We start from the raw sequence: 21,728 nt of genomic DNA, 5'->3' as shown, positions 1-21,728 counted from the left end.
TGTGGGGGGTACGGGCAAACAAACCATGGTTAAGCAGGGCTCAGGTGTTCAGACATAATGTCAAATCATAGTTAAAACAAACCATGGTCAGTAAGCCAACAACAAACTATGGTTTCACATCATGGTTTGGTGCAAGAAAAGAAGCCATGGTTAATCTGGGCTGGGTTCACACATTCAAACAAACCACACTGTGGCTAATCAAACTACAGCTTGGCTTTATGTGCAAACCAGGTCGTTAATATATTGTTCATTAAATCATTGAGTTTAGTAATGGAAATGTCATTCTTTCTTTACAGATTACATTCAGAAGACCATAATGTCTCATTTCTACCTATGCTTACTTCTTGCTGGGGTTTGTGCTTTTGCCAACTGTCATGCCAATTTACCCTATAAAAAGATAGCCCCAGGCAATTCTGAGTTTGCCTTTAAATTCTACCACCAGGTTACTCCAGGGGTTGCTAATAAGAACATTTTTTTCTCTCCTCTGAGCATTTCCACTGCCTTTGCCTTGCTCTCCCTGGGGGCTAAATCTACAACACTGAGTCAGCTTTTGTCAGAGCTTGGTTTTAACCAGACTGAGATCAGCGAGCAGGAAATACATAGAGGTTTCCGTCATCTTCTCCATGTGCTAAACCGCCCTGAGGCTGAAATCCAGCTGAGCATTGGGAATGCCCTATTCCCAGATGAGAAATTGAATGTACTGAAGAAGTTCTTGAGAGATGCCAAACATTTTTATCAGGCTGATGTTTTCCCCACTAACTTCAAGAATTCTGCAGAAGCTGAGAAACAGATCAATAGCTACATAAAGGAGAACACTCATGGGAAATTAGTTGATGTTGTCAAGGGTCTTGATCCAGAAGTTGTATTGGTTCTTGTAAATTATATTTTCTTGAAAGGTAAGTCAGCTGGACTTTTTAAACAGTAATGTACAGTGTTATACCTACCTTTAGATGTTCACAGTTGAAGCAATATTTATAGATAACTGTTCTCTCTGTCAGATTTGTTTCCTGAGTGAAGAAAAAAAAATGACCTTAAAATCATAGAATCTACTTGACTTTCTCTGACATTATTACTCTTCTGGTAATATCCTTTTGCTAGTAATGAGAATGGATCAGTGGGGAAGCAGGGCCTAAGAAACAGGGTTCAGTATAGCAAAAAGTTTCCCCAAATTAGGAGCTTTCCCTGTTAGCTCAGAGTAAAATAAATAGTAATGGTTTCCATTGGATTCAAATGAGTACTGAGCTACAGTATAAGGCTTGGGGGATTTGGGGCTTGCCAGAGTGGAAGCGAATGCATATAAGCAGGGTTCACTGAAGCACTCTGTGGCACCTTGCCAATTCAAACATGAAAAAAAGGTTCAGACAAGCAACTGCTAAAAGTAAAAGTAATGCCTCTTAGCTTACAGTTAATTAATAAAGCCCTATAATAATGTGGGATGATGAAGGAAAGAAGAGCAGAGGGTGAGGAGAAGGAAATTCTGTTGTGACTGACAAGTCAATCTTGTAATCAGAGGAAATAATTTTACCTGAAAGAGAATCCCTCTTAGTTCTCCTCCTGATCAATATTAAAAGTATGACCCTCCGTGGCGCAGAGTGGTAAGCGGCGGTAACGCAGCCGAAGCTCTGCTCATGGCCAGAGTTCGATTCCAATGGAAGGAAGAAGTTGAATCTCTGGTAAAAGGGGTCGAGGTCCACTCAGCCTTCCATCCATCCGTGGTCGGTAAAATGGGTACCCGGCATATGCTGGGGGGTAAAGAAAGGCCGGGGAAGGAACTGGCAATCCCACCCCATATATACGGTCTGCCTAATAAACGTCGCAAGTCGTCACCCTAAGAGTCGGAAACGACTCGAACTATAAGTGCGGGGACTCCTTTACCTTTACTTTTACCTTTACCTTTAGCATAAAAGCCCCTGGACCTGTTGTCTGCAATTTGAGAGGTTCCTTATCTCATGGCTCCTCTCTTATTAGAACACGAGAAGAGAATGCTGGATCAAGCAAACAACCCATCTAGTCCAGCATTCTTTTCTCACAATAGCCAACCAGATGCCTATTACCTCCAGTATAAGATGTGGCATGCCTCTGAATACTAGCTACAAGGAATGGCAAGTGGGAGAGTGCTATTGCACTCATGCCTCTCTCGGGGGTTTCCCAGCTTACAGCAATTAGTAGTCAGAAGCATATAGCCTCCAACAGGCTCATATTTGCAGTGTTCAGATCAATTACCCACAAAAGAGGAGATATAAGTGACATCTGCCATTTCAGGAAGAGCACTGCAACTATCCTTTTGAAATTTGGCAAGATTCATGACCTCGGAGAGGGTGACCTTGCCAGAAAATTTCATCCTATTTTGCCACAAAACAAAAAGTTATAAATGGCAGGCTTTATCCACTATGCAATTATGCCTGCAAATTTAATCTACTTCTGTCAAAACATGATTAAAGTTACAGCAATTTTTGAACTCCATATAATAAAGTTGGGGGGGGAGAGACCACAAGGCAGGCATACCCTGAGCTGAATTAGGCAGCCTACAAAGTTCCTGAGACTGAAGTGTGCTCTTTTCTGAAGCACTGAATTAGGGACCAAACTGAATTTTATGGTTGATGCCCACCCCAAGGAAATATAGTTTAGCGAATCAAGATGGGGTATTGCATATTGTGAGCTAACTGAATGAGAAGAAACCAACAGGACTTACTAGTACCTGGACTTCAGGACACCTGAAGAGGAGGGGAAGCAGAATCCCCTAGTAGAAATAGGAACTCTGCAGATGTAGCATCTCTGGAGGCATAAGAACACAAGAAGCACCTGCTGGATCATACCAGTGGCCCACCTAGTCCAACATCCTGTTCTACCATGGCCAATGTATGAGAGGCACAGCCAGAGCCTGCTTTCCAGATGATATGCCACATGACCACATTTTATCGAAATAACCTATATCTTCTTATCTTTCTCCACATTAGCTTACTGGGAAAATCCTTTTGATAAAGAGAGCACTCGAGAAGGCGACTTCTTTGTGGATGAGCAGACAATAGTGAAAGTTCCTATGATGATCAAAGATAGTGCTTTTAACCATTACTATGATGAGGGTCTGTCCTGTACAGTGGTGCAGCTCCTTTACAAAGGCAATGCTTCAGCATTGTTCATTCTGCCCGATCACGGGAAACTGAAGCAGGTGGAAGATGCTCTCGGGAAAGACCTTTTGTTAAAATGGGGGAAATGGTTGGAAAAAGGGTAAGTCAGTGTGCTCTAGAAGACAAAGTATTACACCTGGATTTGGGAAAGTTTGATTACCATCCCTGCTCACTGGGTGACCTTGAACTAGGCAACGTCTTTCAGCGTCAGAGCTGTTATTATCTTGTAAAGTTGAATAGCAGGTAGGGAAACCCCTTGTTCAGTTTTTGTCTCCATGGTAGAACAGCAGAATTCATCAATACTAATAAGTCCACATCCCTTCCATAACTTTTTTTTCCTGATTCCCCAGTGAAATGCAAACAATACTGATTTGAGTCCTTAATCAAAATGTGCAAGCTAGGGTTTCCTGTCCTCTTCATAATGGAGTGTTCTGTGCATAATGGAGCATGCACAGAAATTGCACAACTAACAACACTTTTCCTATGACAGCAAATGGAAAGCTGCTGTGCTCAGGGGTTACTAGTATATGAGAAGGCTCACATTATTAGGATAAACTAGGGCCACAACTTTATTTGCATTTAATAGAAGAGAACACTTAACTACTGTGGCCTAAGACTTGCCCATCTGGTGATCTCATGCCTCCCTTATGTCATGAGTGAACAACCTCAGTTCAGAGATTGACAAGTAGCTCCTTGGCAAATTCCAATTCTTCCCAGGCATTCTTAAAGTTCCCTGTTTCACAGGCCTCAGCTCATCTCCCCTGAATTGTCTGTGATATCCCCCTTCACCTTCTTGGCATCTCTTCCAGACTGTTCTATCAGCTGTGATCTGGGGAAAGGCCATAGCTGAGTCATAGAGCAGATGGCTTGCATGCAGAAGGTCACAGGTTCAATCTCCACCATCTCGAGAAACCATTGCCTGAAACCTTGGAAAGTTGCTGCCAGTCATAGTTAACAATAGTGAGGTAGATGGACAAATGGTCTAAGTATAAGGCAGCTTCCTGTGATCTTTTTTCTATATTGTCCCTCATGCACCACCTCACAGTTAATAAACTGGATAGGCGGTGACGATTTAACAAAAAGAAAAACTATTCTGAAATGAATCTGTGGGGGGGTATTCATTTCTATTCAGCCTCTTTGTGATTGGCTAATCCTGCAGGCAAAACAGCAGCTGTATCTTGAGGGCATGGACACCACACTGGGAAAATGGGTCTCCCATCCCACTTATTCAGAGTCTGAGAGAAGGAACAGTATTCACATACAAAATGTTATATTCCACAGAGTCTTATGTATATTTAAAGCCACCACTTTGACTCCATTCCTGTGAGTGCAATCTTAATGCAAATGTAAAGTCGCTGAAAATGTTTAATCTGAATGACCTTAAAAGGAAATAAGCATTTTTAATGTAAATCTGTGTGACTATTAGATACCGTTTTTAAACTGTCATGCTTTTGCCATTTTAGTCCCTTTTTTATCTAGCCAAACTGTAACTGACTGTGCATTCTGTCTTCTAAATACTTTCTGAGTGTGAAATCTTACCAGCCTCTGGTTCTTCTTTCAACAGGAGAATAGAACTCCACCTTCCAAGGTTTTCGCTGTCTAGTAGCTATGATCTTGAAGAGATACTAAGAAGATTGGGGGTTACTGAGGTATTCACAGACCAAGCAGACCTCTCTGGAATTACTGGGAAGCCTGAGCTGAAGGTTTCCAAGGTGGGCTTCTCAAAATTCATCATGCTATAATAACATAACCAAAGACTCTGGATTGCTACTCATGTTACTGTTTTTTGGCCAGAGGTTCAATCCTATCTGAAGGTTTAAAAAAATGTGATTTGGGGGCTAGAGTGCTTGGATCTGTCTCTGAACAATGCTTCACACATTAAGATTGTCTCCATGTAAGAAAAATCCATATGCACAACATCTTCCAAATGGATGTAATTGCAACATTATTGATGTGTGTGTTTTTTCCTCACACATCTGGCTGTCCCCCCCCCCATCACAGCTTGGTTGTGAGAGTGAGACATGGGACTAAGAAATGACAAGATGTAGTCCCTGAAGGCATTCAATGGATGTCTCTGCTGTGAAGAAGAACTATCTCATGTACTAAAATCTGAGTCACTGTCCTGTACTAATTCTTGCTTACTTTCTCTGCAGGCTATTCACAAAGCTTATTTAAACATCCATGAGAATGGCACTGAAGCTGCGGCTACCACTGTCATTGATATTGTTTTCACGTCCCTTCCCCCTGTAGTTCAAATCAACAGACCTTTCCTGTTGGCGATTGTTGAAGAGCCTACACAGTCCATCTTATTCCTAGGAAAAGTTATCAATCCTATTCAGACGTAATCACACAACCTTGGCTTTTCTTGCTGCACGGACAGCTGAGTGCCGCTTAAATGTATAGCATGTGTGAAAAGATACTTAGGTGTCAGTTACTTTACCAGGACCATCACTGTCACACATTCCAAAACAAATTAAATGTGATAAATGAAAGTCTGTGGAAGCACTTTGTTTTTCTTTCTTGCAGTACAAATACCTAATTCAAAGAATGTGTAATTCTCAACATCAAAGTATGTGTGGATTCTAACTGATACATTTGTATAACGTTCTACACCCAAGTATGCTATTGTTTTTGTTTGTAAAGTTTCCATCTAATGGAAGACATTAAATGGCAGACATTTTGCCATACATTCTTGATGCAGTTCAAACAAGGTTGGCCAATGATGGACTTAGAAATGGCCAAAACCACCATCCCAGATCAGATGTCACAGGGATAGCTTTCGAATTAGCCATCACCATCTTGAATAGAATAGACTGCATTGAAACCTCTATTTCATACGTTGGTCTGTAAGTCACAGAGTGACATGTGGTGTATATGCATGCATGTGTGCATCTTCCCTTAGACCATAATTCTGAAAAGTATGCTGTGGGCAGCATAGTCTCTACAGCAGCACCCCCTTCACTACACAATTTGTTGTTGTTGTTATGTGCCTTCAAGTCGATCATGACTTATGGCGACCCTATGAATCAGCGATCTCCAACAGCATCTGTCATGAACCACCCTGCTCAGATCTTGATGGAATCAATCCATCTCGTTTGTCCTTCCTCTTTTTCTACTCCCTTCTGTTTTTCCCAGCATTATCTTTTCTAGTGAATCATGTCTTCTCATGATGTGTCCAAAGTATGATAACCTCAGTTTCATCATTTTAACTTCTAGTGATAGTTCTGGTTTAGTTTAACAGGTTTGTAGGTAAGAGGAAACACAGCTCTGGGTCAAAAAGTACCTACTACTTGTATGTGTGTGAACCTCTGGATTCGAGGCCAAATGCAACCTTCCAAGCCTCTCTGCTGGCCATCAGAACTCTCCCCTGGTCACACCCTCTTCCCAGCCACACACACCCTTTGCACCTAGTCTTTTTGCTTGGCTGGCATGTCTCCTTTTGTATCTTATAATGCCTCTTTCTTCCTTGGATGGAAGATAAAGAGGAACATGTGAAAGTATGTGTAGAAAGTAGCCTACTGGACAAAGGCAAAATCTGCATTGATTGCTCCACCCACTTCTGCTTCCTGGCTCCCAGAAGGTTGCCCTGCAGGGACTGCAGCCCATGGGTGAAAATGATCCCCCACCCTTCCTTTATGGCCCACAGGGAATGACAAGTGGTAATTGGTCAAATATTCAGAATCATGGAAGACATAACACAGGGCTGTGTGCAACACCCACCAATCCTAATCCATTTGAGTCCTAATCCATTGCTTTGGAGCAACTCTGATCTGACCAGAGATGATCTGGGGCAAACTTGACCCAACTGTGAACCAAATCGGGGACCATCTTTAATTAGGTTTAACCCTGAATAAACAAGTGATCAGGAGAGGGGAGAAGGAGCACATGTAGACTATCTTCATGCATCTCCTTCTCTACCTCTTCTCTTTGCTGTCCAAATGCCCTCCTTTTGACAGCCCCAGATGGCTCTGGGTGGACCCAATCTAGCCGGGAGTTACCTGAGGCTGCCTCAATCTACTCTGGTCAAGTCCTAGGTCAACCCAATTTAGTAAGGGATTCATAATCATGCCTGAGCCAGTGCATAGCTGTAACATATAGCATATTATTTCAAGCCAAGCCATAGAGGTGGGGGGCTCTGACAATCAGGTCTGAGAGTGGCATCATCCTACTGTCTAACCATATATTGGTTGTACCCAGGGCTAAAGGATTTTACCATGGTTTGTACAGTACAGGAAAAGCAGTTCTGGGTCAAAAATAATTTCTCAGCTGGTATATTCATTACAGTTACTTGCTGCAGCATTTAGACATATATATGCCAGGATTGGTTGGAAGAGTGAGATCAATAGATCATGGGAGTAAAAAATGACAACATGACAAAGTCCCTGAAAGCATTCAACAGATTCCTCTGCTGTGAAGAACAGAACTGTTTCATATATTGAAATCTGGGTCACTGTCCTGTACTAATTCTTGCTTATTTTCTCTACAGGCTATTCACAAAGCTTATTTAAACATCCATGAGAATGGCACTGAAGCAGCGGCTACCACTGTCATTGAAATTGTCCCCATGTCCCTCCCTGATGTGGTTAAAATGAACAGACCTTTCCTATTGGCGATTGCTGAAGAGTCTACCAGCTCCATTTTATTCTTAGGCAAAGTTATCAATCCTGTTCAGAAGTAATCATACAACTTGTGCTCATCTTGTTGCACAGACAACTGAGTGCTGCTTAAATATATAGCATGTATGAAAATATGCTTAGGTGTCAGTTACTTTACCAGGGCTGTCACTGTCACACATTGCAAAACAAATTAAACACTAATGTGATAAATGGAAATCTGTGGATGCATATTGTTTTTCTTTATGCAGTTCAAGATACCTAATCCAAAGAATGCAAAACTCTCAACATACATATATAAAACTCTCAAAATAGTTACTCTAAAAACCTCCACATGTATAACAAGATCACCTGACATAACTTATGGAAATGACTCCACAACAATAATAGATCTCACTGCAGGCAAAATGTCACCTAATGAAATTAGGCTTCTATCCAAAGGCCTCAACTTCTGCCCAGCACCTAGAGAACACAATATAGTACAGATGAAATGTGACATCAAAGCATTTGAAAGGAGATGCAGATTGGCTGAATTTTTTTTATGATGACTCTAAGAACAACATAGACCTCTACAACAGAGATCCTCTGCTACAGTTTCTGCCACCTAAAACTTGCACACCAAACATTAACAGGAATCCAGTCCTAGAAATCTTTCTCTTATCAATAAACAGAGTCATTAACAACCACACACCAACTCCTACTCATGACAACCTTTCAAAAGAAGAAAGAATAGCCCTAAGGAACCTTCAGATGAGAAGGGATGTTGTCATCAAGCCTGCGGATAAGGGTGGTGCTGTTGTGGTACTTAACACTACATACTATATAGCAGAAGGTCAAAGACAACTAAAGGATGAAACAACATATAGACTTCTTGACAAAGACATCACCACAGATCTCAATACTTGTATCATTTCATCTATACAAAACCTTACAAGTAGGAAACCTCTTTAAGAAGTTTAAGACTGCTGGTCTTGTTAATCCAAATCCCACCCCTGGAAGGTTTTACATGCTGCCTAAAATCCACAAAGCCAACAATCCTGGTCGCCCAATTGTCTCGGGTAACAACACAGCTACCGAAAAGATTTCTCTGTACATTGACTTAAATTTACAAAACATAGTGCAAAACCTCCCAGCATATATCAAAGACACCAAGGACTTATTGCTTAAAATTGAGTCTTTATCCAAGCAGTATCAATTCCACAATAATACTATACTAGATACTTTAGATGTCACATCTCTTTACACCAATATACCACATCATGATGGAATTCAGGCTTTAAATGAGTTCCTTAACACCAGAGATATGAACAATCCTCCAACAGAGCTTCTCACAACTTTAGCAACACTAGTCCTAACTTGCAACAACTTTACGTTCAATGGAGAACACTACCTGCCCTGCAACTACAAGGCACATCTATGGGGACATGCATGGCTCCATCATATGCAAATCTCTTTATGGGTAAACTGGAACAGGAGATCCTCAAAAAGGCCATCAACAAACCACTTATATGGTGGCGATACATTGATGACATCTTTATGGTCTGGACAAATGGTAAAGAGAGTTTAGAACAATTTAAAAATTACATCAATTCCATCCATCTCTTAAGTTTACATTTAATGGTACAAATGACAATCTGCACATCCCTTTTGTTGATGTCCTTCTCCCCATTGAAAACAACAAAATTTAATCATATTCAACAACCATGAAAATTTAGAGGGTTGTTAAGCAAGTGTTTCTGAGTTCAGGACTATACGTTATGTAAGGTCTTGTTTTGAAATGAGCTTATGGAAAGGATCAGAATGGCATAGGGGGCATTTTTGATTTAACATTGCAGAATGCAAAAAATCCATGCTGACTATAGTATACAGCCACCCTCGTGGCTGTATAATACAAATATGCAACTTAACAATTACACTTTTAAACTTAGTTGAGCAATATGCAAGATTAACATTAACTACAACTTAATCATTGTATTGACCCACCTAAACTCCACCAGCCGTCAAGTTAAAGCTTACTACCTCATCCCGGCTGTCCTAAATACATTTTAATTTAAGAGAAGAACATCACTAACAATATATGGTGAAATTCCAGGAAACAGGCTCCTGTAGTCTTCAGTGCATGTTACTACAGATCAGTCTGCAGGGCCACCACCAGGCATGGCTGGCCCTTGGGTGCCAGAATGCTCTGGGCCCAGGTGTTCATGCTCCCCAACACTCCCTCCCAATTCAGGTGGCGCTGGCTTAAATAGGCATGCCTGCCCTACCTCCTATGTCACCACATCAGCACACTAAGTGTGCAAGCCTGCCATCACCAAAGATGACGGCAGAGGCATCAATCCCTTAGAGACACCCCCTCCACCATCTTGGGTGATGGCAGATGTGTGCATGCAGCAGAGCTTGGAAAAGTTACTTTTTTGAACTACAACTCCCATCAGCCCCAGTCAGCATGGCCACTGGATTGGGCTCATGGGAGTTGTAGTTCAAAAAAGTAACTTTTTCAAGATCTGGATTTACTCCCCTGCAATCATGCTTAGGATACATAAAACTGACCATGGGGAGGGAGGCCTGGAGTGGGCAGGGGAGGAGGCAGAAGGAAGAGGAGAGGAAAGGAAGAAGGGAGCAGGAAGAGAGGCAGGTCTGATATTTGCTTGCTTACTGAGTTCAGTAGGGTTTACTCCTGTGCAATCATAGCTAGGATAGGTAAAACTGGCGTTGCGGGAGGAGAAGGGGGAGGGGACAGTAGAGAGAAGGAGGAAAGGGGGAGAGGGAAGCAGAAGGAGGGGGAGGGGAGGGGAAAAAGGGGGATTGGAAGGGGAGCGGGAGGGGTGAAGGAAGAGGGAAAGGGGGAAAAGGGAGGTAATGGGAGGGAGGAGGAGGGGAGGGCAGGTTCGATCATTTGCATGCTTTTTGAGTTCAATGGGATTTACTCCTGTGTAATCATGCTTAGGATAGGTGAAGCTGACCTGGGGGAGCGGCAGAAAGGGGAGGAGGTGGGAACAAGAGGAGGTAGGAGGAGATTGGATGGGTGGGCACTGGGCAGAGGGAAAGCCCCTTTCCTTTCCAAAAGGAAAGCATTGTGAACAGTATCATTGCTTTTCAGTGTTTCCCCCACCTTTTTATTCTACAGCAGGCACATATATTCTCCCACCCAAATTTAAATCAAATTTGTCCCTGGCCACATCCACATCAGACCTTTATTTCCCTTTAGTTAGTCATGTCTTCTCCCAAAGAATCCTGGGAAGTGTAGTTAGTGAAGGGTGCTGAGAGTTGCTAGGAGATGTTCTGTTCACCTCACAGAGCGAATTGCAGAAGGGAAGCAGAGGGGTCCCCTAGGGGCTCCTGTACCCTCAGGGGCCCTCGGGCCAGTGCCCCACCTGGGCGCTCCTTGGAACCGGCCCTGCCAACATTGTTATCTTTTCAGCGCCTTATCAAGACTTTCCTTTTTTTCCAGGCATTCTAACAGCATATGCTGCGTGACCCCAGGTCTTTTAACTTGTTTATTTGTGCTTCAGGGTTTTAAAATTTGTATGGTTTTAACATTGTATATTTGTTTTTAATGTTATGTATGTTTATTATGTACGTGCTCGATTTTATTGTAAGCTGCCCTGAGTGCCCTATTATAGGGTAGAAGGGTGGAATAGAAATATTTTAAATAAATAAATAATTAAATGTTCAATGTTTTTAATTGTTGTAAACCGCCCAGAGAGCTTTGGCTATGGGGCAGTATATAAATGTAATTAATTAAATAAATAAATCTTATACAGTGACATTACTCATAATGGCCAAACAGCTAGTGCTATTCAACAATTAAAAAATCATGATAATTTGCACAGTTTACACCAATAGACTTTAACACATAACCATCCAGATAATTTCTTCATTGAGATCCACTGGAGCCTTCATATTTAAGGCATGGATCCCAAAAAATTCCTTCTGTAACAGTTTGTGATACATCTGAGAATGAGACCTCCTTGAGCCTTGATCTTGTCCAGACAACAGAATTTCATATCATGCGTGTTACATCCAAATTCTGAAAAGTGCTGAGCAGTAGGGCTTGCAGCCTTTGATTTCTTATACAACTCTTACATTCACTGGATCTTATATTTATACCTCTAGTTGTCATCCCCACATATACTTTGTTACATACTTTTTTTACCTCTTAATGACTCTGCAAAATGTATGCCGCAGCCATTATCCATTTCCTGTTCTAATACTCTCTCAGAAATTCCACACGACTGGTCGCTAGACAGACCTTCGCAATTACATTCTCTTACTGTGCCCCCTTGTGGCAGAAACTTGGCCGAGGAACTAGAAGATGCAGGTTTTAACTGTTCATTGAATCAGGATATTCTTACTTTTTTAACAGAAAAAGACTGCTCCATGGAACTAATTACAGTTGATTCGTACCAAAATACTCAGGGCCGCCCTTCCTATCCAATAAACCATATAGAAGATGAAAATCATAAGAATGGCCCAATTACTTCAGAAACTCAATGTTTGAATTGGAAGGAACTGCTATTTAAAAAATTGAATTCAGTTAAAAATTATTTAACTGAAACTAACCAGCTACTTAATACTTTGGTAATACTTCACCGCCATAACAAAGACCAACAGACAGCGGAAGACCTACCAGCTGAAAATGAGCAAACTAAACTACCCCCAGTGGCTGCGAATAGACGTAAAAATAAGTCTAAAAAGAAACAACTCAGACATTCTCAAAATTAAAAAAAAACAAAGAATATTAAGAATACAAAACAAAAGCCGGCAAAGAAAATGAATTATGAACCGCTGTTTAAACTACTTGAGATCCCCAATAAAGAAGCTCAACGCTCTGTAGGATCTGAAGGTGGTTCTACATCTAATTCAATTACAAATCACAGACCTAAAAACTTGTCCTACTCTACTAGCCTATCTGATGAGCTAACAAATGAAACTTCCTCTCAGCAACCTCGTAGAAGAGACGAATTGCTATCCCCCTCTACCAAAACTCTACTTAACCCGGACAAATGGAATCTGGTACTACAGCCGAATAAGCTAGCTGTTATTTATCACAACAGAATTACAGCTCACCAGGCTCCCTTTCCGAATATTCCATTCTTAGATATCTGTTTTGGATCACTGTTTCACCAAGCTCGCCGTTCTAACTATATAAAACATATGACAAATTTATCTTCCAAACCAGAGACATGGAAATTGATTGTCACCTTTCACTCCCCGACTATTGCAAACAGGATTTTTCATGCCAGGGAGAGACTAAGGAATCGAGGCTTGTCAATACAATGATATTATGTCAATACCTCATCTCCGCCCTCTTTGATTAAGCAATATCCAAAAAGTCTACAAACGACAGGGAGATGTAGCAGGACACTTACTCTGGCTGCAAAACAACAGATCTCAGCTCCGATATATCCAACGAAATCAACCTATCCACTTCTTGCGGAAAGCCCTATGTTTACGACTTTAAGAAAGGAATTAGAACCGGAGGAACTACAACTCACTGAGATCTATTCTCAACTATCTGGACCAGAAAGACTATTAATTGTTGACAAATTATACCATCTCATCCATCGACTGGAAACTGTAGTACCAAATATGATTCAGCAGGAACCCTTCTCAAACAATGTCCTCAATGGAACTGACTCTGAGTTCTCAAGCTTGCCAGATCCTTATATGGCTCATATGGCACCTTCTATGTCTAATCGAAACTGGGCTAATGTTCCGTCACTGGGTGGAGTAACGAGCTCAAATGTAAGCCCTCTAGACCATGGAGAAAAGAATTCTTTAACATGTTATCTAACAGATACTCATACTCCAACCCCCCCGAAACGTATAGCTAAATCAGGTGCCGTTTTTATAGACTCCATGGGAGTCCTAGATCAGATCACAGAAATAAATTGATACTCTCAACAACCAAATTCTTCTTGTCCTGAATCTCCGCCAACCTTTCAGAAATTTTATCCAGAAACAACTGATGAAGAACACCTTACTTCAAATTATGCAATACACTTCCTCTCCTGGAATATTGCCGGTTGGTCTGCAAAACAATCTTCTCCGGACTTTATCACATATTTGAGTGAATTCGATGTAATCTTCCTCCAGGAGACTTGGGCTGTACAAAACTTAATAGCAGATGGATTTTCAATCACATGTCTACCTGCGACTCCACCCTTACCAAAAATGAAAGGTCACCCGAAGGGAGGTTTGGCAATACTTATATCTACGTCAACATCAGCATGTATCACGAACCTGGAACCTTGTAAAAATATGGCCATGGGAGTCCTTCTGAATTATAATAAATGTGCCTTCCTCCTGATAAATGTATATATCCCCCCTAATCTTACAAGAGCTCAAACAGATCAATTTTGGGATGATTTAGATAGATATATTACTACACAGGAGGCATTATTCCCTAAAGCTTTCCCTATTATTATGGGTGATGCCAACGCCAGGATTGGCTCAGATAATGATAAACTGTTTGCTTCAAAACTATGGGGAGGAGAATCTATTGACTATAAGAACTTTATTTCAGACAGGTCTTCTAAGGATACCAAGATTAATTATGGTGGCATATGTTTAACAAGATTTATTGGTAGTCGAAATCTCACTATGTTAAATGGTTTAAGCGGGCTTGATAGATGTGCGGAATATACGCATATCTCAGGATTGGGAAGTAGTGTTATCGATTATGCCCTAATTCACCAATATCTATTGAGATATATTTTAAACTTTAACATCGGTGATAGACAGGATAGTGCCCACCTACCATTAACCTTCTCAATCTGTCTACCAGAGAAGGGACGTTTGCTACATGCGCATACCCAAATGTTATATCCACTACATCTTACACATAAACGAATCATTTGGTCTCCACAAATAGCTCTAAATGTGACCACATTCCTCTCTTCTGAGCTGGCTCTGGCAATAAGGGGAAAAATTATGAACGCTACAAACCCCTCTCTGGCTCTAAATACCTATGCTTCTTTGATTTCAAACCTAAAAATATTAGTTACCCCTCATACCACCTGTAAGACAACCACCTATGTGAGTTGCCCAAGATGGTTTGATAAAGATTGTCTAGATGCCAAGAAACAACTTAGGCTAATATATCTCCAATATCGCCAATCGAACACAAATATACTTCCACCTGAATATTACAACGCCAAAAAGAACTATAAACAATTGATAGCTAACAAAAAAAGACGTGCAATACATAAGAGTTGGGATTCGCTGATACATGCTTCAAGATCTAAGAATTCTAAAAAATTCTGGGAGATTGTTACCGGATCTATTGGCCCCTTAAATGTTATACCATGTTGTATTCATGCTCATATATGGGAACAATATTTCACTGACAATCAGATTAATACAAACCCGCGCCCCTTCTCCAAATGTATTATGAATATTCAGGACTGGACGCCAGTTTCTCAATCAGAAATAATTGACTTGATCGCTAAGCTGAAAATAGGGAAAGCCCCTGGATTTGATAATATCACGCCCAAAATGCTGAAAGAACACCCAGCTTGGTGGTCACCAATGTTAGCAAACCTTTTTACACTAATAAATACTTCCGGATGTATACCTGAATCTTGGCGTGAAGCCATAGTTGTCCCTATCTTTAAGAAAGGGAACAGAGAGGAGCCAGCTAATTACAGACCTATAAGTCTCCTTCCTATTATTGGCAAATTATATGCCAGCTATCTGAATCGGAGACTCTCAGAGTGGATAGAGGAAGAAAATATTCTTGGATGGGAACAGGCTGGCTTTAGAAAGGATAGGTCTGTGCTTCACCATTGCGTTATCCTAAACCACCTGGCAGAAAAATACAAAAAACGCTGTGGGAACGGCCTTTTTGCCGCTTTTGTTGACCTAAGATCAGCATTTGATTCTGTACCTAGGGAATTACTTTGGGCAAAACTTGAAAACTCTACGATTGATAAAAGACTCCTTTTCTTAATAACTCAGCTGTACCAACAGACTTCCTTTCGAGTTAAATGTGGCCGTGAGGGGGGCCTTACAAATTCAATTAAAACAAATACTGGAGTTAGGCAAGGTTGTATATTATCCCCTCTCCTATTTAATCTTTTCCTAAATGATTTGTCATCTAAATGTCAGTCACTGTCCTTCCATTCCCCTAAATTAGCAGATAAACGCTGCCCGCTGCTTTTATATGCAGATGATGCCGTACCACTATCTCTATCCAAAGTAGGTCTAAAACGGCTATTTAGAGCTTTCATGCATTATTGCTAGGAAAATAAATTGGCTATAAATTTCACCAAAACTAAAATATTAGTATTTGCCAACCACTTTCGACCCTCAATGTGGACTATAAATGGTCAGAAAATTGCACAGGTAAATAAATTTAAATATCTTGGTATCCTATTTCACGCATCACTATCGTGGACATCTCATATCCAAGCGGCCATTGTAACAGCAAAAAACTCTGTTAGAGGCATCTTAAGATTTTTTTACACTAAAGGGGGCCAATTCATCCCAGCAGCTCTGAAGGTTTTCAGTTCAAAAATAATCCCCCAATTGTTATACGGGGTCCCGCTTTGGATCGGTGCATACAATTCATCTGTAGAGGTAGTTTTGTCATCCTTCCTCAGACAAATTTATGGTCTACCCAAATGTGCCCCATCAGCGGCTCTTAGATTGGAATCTGGTTTAACCTCGCTACAAACACATGCATGGTCCATTGCCTTTAACTATTGGTGTAAAATATCATACGAAAAAGCCACTAGTTACTCGCTTTTATGGGAAGATACATATAATTCACACTGGGCAAATATTTTTAGCTCCCACCTTACAAGAATAGGTTTATCCCCTGAATATTTAACATCTCAAGAGCCAAATTTAATAAAACATTTTATCCGAACCCGTCTTAGAGACATAGATTACCAACTTGCAATTTCTGCAGCCTCTTCCACTTGCTCCCCGATTTATTTTGGCCTAAATTATGACCAGCTGAGTTGCTCCCCCTATTTGGATTTTCTTACCATTCCTAAACATCGTACAGTTTATACTAAGGCCAGATTTAACTGTTTAGCCTCGGCCCTATTGGATGGAAGATTTCTGGGTACCCCTTTTGCTAACACGATTTGCCCCTGTAAAGCTGATGCGATTGAAACTCTCTTCCATGTTATTTTTGACTGCGTTTTATATAGTGAAGAACGTACAAAATTCATTACCCCAATAATAAATAAATTTCCCCATAAATCAGATAAGTGTTTACTTACTCTTCTACTATCTGGTTTTAGTAGAGATATTACGTTGCCTGTAGCTAAATTCTTTTATATTGCTCAACAAATACGTAGGGGCTGTTTCCCCCCTGATGTTTCGGATACCTAGAAGTATTTTATGTTTTGTTTTTATTGTAATACATACTAAAATAGTCCTATGTTTTATCTTCCTGATTCTCCCTGTACTTCTGTTCTAATATATGAATTATTCCTCTTCTGTATATGGGTCTATGACTGTAATAAAACTGATTGATTGATTGATTGATTGATTGATTGATTGATTGATACTTTGTTACATAGGTATGTAATAGCATATACAAATATTTTTGTATTGCAATTGGGGGGGGGAAACTTTGATAGAGATACTTTTCATTTTTCACTGGGTTTGCAAAATATTTGCCACTGAGACAATTCCTACACAAACTATAATGCCCACAAGAAAAATTTCTCCTTGCTTCCCCACTGAATAAGGTTTGGTCCTCAAAACTTTGTCAGCATTTCATGTGCATTTTCCTAATATACATATTTTGAAAAGCAATTTTCCCTCATGGACACATTTTGGCAAGCAATTTCCCCTAATATAATGCATTTTTGTGTTATTACTAGTACATGCATTTTATGTACATTTTCCTCAAATATACATATTTCTGTAAACAACTCTTTGTTGGCAAACTGCATCACGAAACTCAGAGAAATGCTCAGGCTCCAAAGCTCCCACCACCACAAGTAGTTGCTAATAAAGAAAAGGGGACTTATGTCATCTATTCATCTTAATCTGTGACACCTGTTATCACCTTCATTTAGCAATCTAATTTGCACCCTTTCTACTGGCTTTGGCTAAACTTGTTTTTGTTGTTATATGCCTTCAAGTCGATTACAACTTTTGGCAACCCTATGAATCAGTGACCTCCAATATCACCTGTCATGAACCACTCTGTTCAGATCTTGTAAGTTCAGGTCTGTGGCTTCCTTTATGGAATCAATCCATCTCTTGTTGGGCTTTTTCTACGCCCTTCTGTTTTCCCCAGCATTATTGTCTTTTCTAGTGAATCGTGTCTTCTCATTATGTGTCCAAAGTATGATAACCTCAGTTTCATCATTTTAGCTTCTAGTGAGAGTTCTGGTTTAATTTGTTCTAACACCCAATTATTTCTCTTTTTCGTAGTCCATGGTATGTACAAAGCTCTCCTCCAACACCACATTTCAAATGAGTTGATTTTTCTCTTATCCACTTTTTTCACTGTCCAACTTTCACATCGGGACATGGTCTGAATGATCCTGACTTTAGTGTTCAGTGATACATCTTTGCATTTGAAGACCTTTTCTAGTTCTCTCATAGCTGCCATGCCTGGTTCTAGCCTTCTTCTGATTTCTTGACTATTGTCTCCATTTTGATTAATGAGTATGTACACATTAACATGCAGCTGCATGCCACATTCATTTCCCAGTCTCCTTTGCAAACCACCCTCAAAAAAGATGATTTGTAGCAGTGAAGCTGCGTGTCCAGTGTTTAATTTCTACACTGTAACAGGCCTTTTTCCTCCTCAGTCATCAGTTCCTAAGGCTACTTTCCCCCCTTCTGTGGGGTTCCAGGCCTATGTTTGTGAGTTATACATGGACCCTGGGACCTTGGCAGGGGTCTGCTTGTATAACCAGATGGGTGAAATTTCTGGGGAAAGCAGGCAGAGCTAAGCATTCCTATGCACAATCTGACGTTCGCTGCTCCAAAATGTCCTTTCTAGAGGTGGCTGCCAAATGAAGGTTACAGATGCCTGTGTGGTAACATTACCCCTTTGTTACCCAATTTTTGTTATATCAGCAAAAGCTAATATATTTTGCTGATTCCAATCTCTTTTTTCTTCTTGAGAGGTCACTGCACTGTAGGCCATTCTAATTTATTTCTTTCAGTTATGTTTTATAACCAAACTTTCCCCCCACTTTTCTTTTTGAGATATATATTTATCTTTATACAGTAGGGCTCCGCTTCCTGGTGCTTCGCTTCCCGGAGTTCCGCTAATGCGGTGGCTTTCATTCCCCGTTTTAAAAGTAATTTTGCGCTTTTGCTGCATTTTGTGGCATTTTCACATCATTTTCGTGCGACGTGCCCCATTATCCTCAATGGGGTTCTGCTTTACAGCGATTTCTGCTTTACGGCGGGGGTCCGGAATGGAACCTGCCGTATAAGCGGGGCCCACCTGTAAAGCAATACTTTATAAGCAAGAAAAGTAACTTGAAAACCCAGAGACTGAGTAGTAAAAGCTCCGTATGTACTAGGCCCACATGAGAGATGGCAGAATTACTTGCAGTTATGGACATTCTTCAGAATGTGAGGCAGCAGAGAATGTGCCAGGTCCCCAAGGGCATAATAAAAAGGGGGCTTTTGTCTGGGCTTCTGAGAGCAGGAATCATCAGTGCAATAGATGCAGGGTCAGCACCAGAGGGCGACCAAGTTGGGCCCTGGCTGAAGGCCTCTGTGGCCCAGAGGGGCCCCTGAAGGGCCCCTCCTTAGGGTGGGAGGGTGGTGCTCACATTCTGTGATCCATGGCAGCATCAGGTCCTGCAATCTGACCCTGCTACAGATCACAGAGAGGGAGCTCCCAGGCACACACAACCCAATAGAGACAGTGCAAGCTTCAATAAGCCCCCCCACACCCTACCTACCTCTCCTGTCAGTGTGAATGCTGTGCACACCGTGCACACATGCCTGCCATCACCCACTGCCCAAGGGGCTGCCACCCCCACTGCCCAAGGGGCTGCCACCCCCACTGCCCAAGGGGCTGCCACCCCCACTGCCGTCTTGGTTGACAGCAGGCATGTGCACTATGTGCACACATCATTCCCATGACACACGACATAGGTGGGTGTCAGGGTGGGTTTATTAGTCACATACCACCTGTATGTGGGGTTGCTGGGCTATGGCATCACAGGCCTGGGCTAGGCTAGTGCCCAAGGGCTCAGTCACGCCTGGTGCCGGCCCTGAACATATCCATTAAATATTCATCATCATCATCATTTTATTTGTATGCCGCCTTTCCACATAAAATTGTGCTCAAGGCGGCTTACAACAAGGTGAACAAAAATACATGTCAAAAACAATTGCAAAAACAATTTCCTAATAACAAAAAATAATAAGACAGTGACATAACAAATATAATAACCAAAAACAACTTTTCAACATTATGAACATAATAAAACAATTATTTAAAAACAAAAAAGTAACCATTAACACCCCAAACCCCTAAAGAAAACCATTTACTGTATCTCCTACAAAACTTCATTATTCAGAGGGGAGGCTTGTTTTGTATCAGCACATGTCTACTCAGAAGTACTTCTCACTGAGTTCACTGGGGCTTACTCCCAATAAATTGGTGATAGGATTGCAGTAATCCTATCCCCTTATTTGAGACTAAGCCCCATTAAACACAGTGAGACTTATTGTTGAGTAGACAGCATATAGGTTTGCACTGTAACTCTTCTATTTGGCCAACAGTTACAGCATTTTCTTTGAAGGCGCACTTCATGTTGCAATCACATTTGAAATATACAATGCACAATATGTACTACTGAAGATTTGCTGCTTTCCATAAGAGATGGTCAGGATTTTCTCCCTTTTCCTTTCTCTTCATTACAATGTCTTAGGTTGGGTTTCTGATTTCTCTTCTGTTAGGTCTTTAAATCCCAACTTTTCCAGCGGTTCTTTGGACATAAGTTGCCTCTCCATTCTGCATTCTAAATATTCTTTTGATTCCTGTCTGCACAAAGCATTCTCAAACCTATTTTCCTTCAGACACTTCATGAATTTTTCTTTGAATGCTGTACATTCACCGAAATGATCCAAAGGGAAAGAGCCTTTGTCTGGTGGCCTCGGCTTGAAGCTTTTAGTCCCGAAGTTCATAGCCGTAGACATGGCGAAGATCCTCTCCCCTGGCAGCCGCTGTGCCTCTTAGCAAACCATGCATGTTACTCTACTAGAGTGCAATTCATGGGTGTTTCACTGGAGAATGGAGATTGGTGTGGTTTCTTCTCACTGTGATATAAACCATCATGTTTATAAAGGCTTCTTCTAGTCCTGAAGTTAGTTCCACACTCCATGCATTTAAATGGTTTCTCTCCTGTGTGGCTTGCTTGATGCTGATAAAGGTGTCCTTTAGTTTTGAAGCTTTCCACATTCTATACATTTATAAGGCTTCTCCTGTGTGGATTCTTTCACGTTTACAAAGCTTTCCTTTATTGCCGAAGCTCTTTCCAAAATCTGTATGTTCATATGGCTTCCCCCCTGTGTGAGTTCTGTAGTGTGAAGTAAGCTTGGCATTCTCTCTGAAGCACCTTCTATGCTCTGTGCATTGATATGGCCCCATACAATCCTCACGATCCTGCACATCACCTGCTGAGGTGTCCTTCCCGTCTTCTTTGGAGTCCTGGTTAGGCAGATCTCCTTCTTCCAAACAGGAAATGAGGCCTGCTGAGGTCTCCTCTTCTTCTTTGGGGACCTGGATAAACAGACTTTCTCCTTCTTCCTTACAGGAAGCGAGGTCTCGTTCTCTTTCTTTGTCCTGAGTCCTGGGCACGCTTCAGCCTTCCTCCTCCTGCTCTCCAAGATCAGAGCTCGATAATATTAAAACGATTTTCTGCAAAATCCTTTCCCCATGTCTCCTTGAAATATAACTTCCTTTTATCCCCAATCCTCTTCCTCTACAGGTTGGAAAAGCACAAAAGAAAAACAAAAAACTAGTCATTTGGGCCATTAC

General features: G+C 41.2%; 2 protein-coding genes across 2 annotated transcripts; one reads left to right on the top strand and one right to left on the bottom strand.

Annotated features, from left to right (window-relative positions):
• The first annotated feature begins 316 nt into the window (after positions 1-316).
• LOC133377641 (alpha-1-antiproteinase 2-like) lies at positions 317-7,806 on the top strand. Its single transcript, XM_061612056.1, has 4 exons — positions 317-896; positions 2,958-3,228; positions 4,693-4,840; positions 7,615-7,806. Exons 1-4 carry the CDS (start codon positions 317-319, stop codon positions 7,804-7,806), a joined length of 1,191 nt encoding a protein of 396 aa, XP_061468040.1.
• Positions 7,807-20,427: 12,621 nt separating this feature from the next.
• On the bottom strand, positions 20,428-21,081 carry LOC133378419 (cytochrome c oxidase assembly protein COX19-like). The gene has a single exon (XM_061613258.1). It carries the CDS (start codon positions 20,885-20,887, stop codon positions 20,606-20,608), a length of 282 nt encoding a protein of 93 aa, XP_061469242.1. The 5' UTR covers positions 20,888-21,081; the 3' UTR covers positions 20,428-20,605.
• Between the last annotated feature and the right edge of the window lie 647 nt (positions 21,082-21,728).

The sequence above is a fragment of the Rhineura floridana genome, chromosome 2 (assembly GCF_030035675.1).
Source record: "Rhineura floridana isolate rRhiFlo1 chromosome 2, rRhiFlo1.hap2, whole genome shotgun sequence".
In the NCBI taxonomy this organism is placed as follows: Eukaryota; Metazoa; Chordata; class Lepidosauria; order Squamata; family Rhineuridae; genus Rhineura; species Rhineura floridana.
The sequence above is the reverse complement of the archived record's forward strand: the minus strand, read 5'-3'. Positions and strand labels throughout refer to the sequence as shown.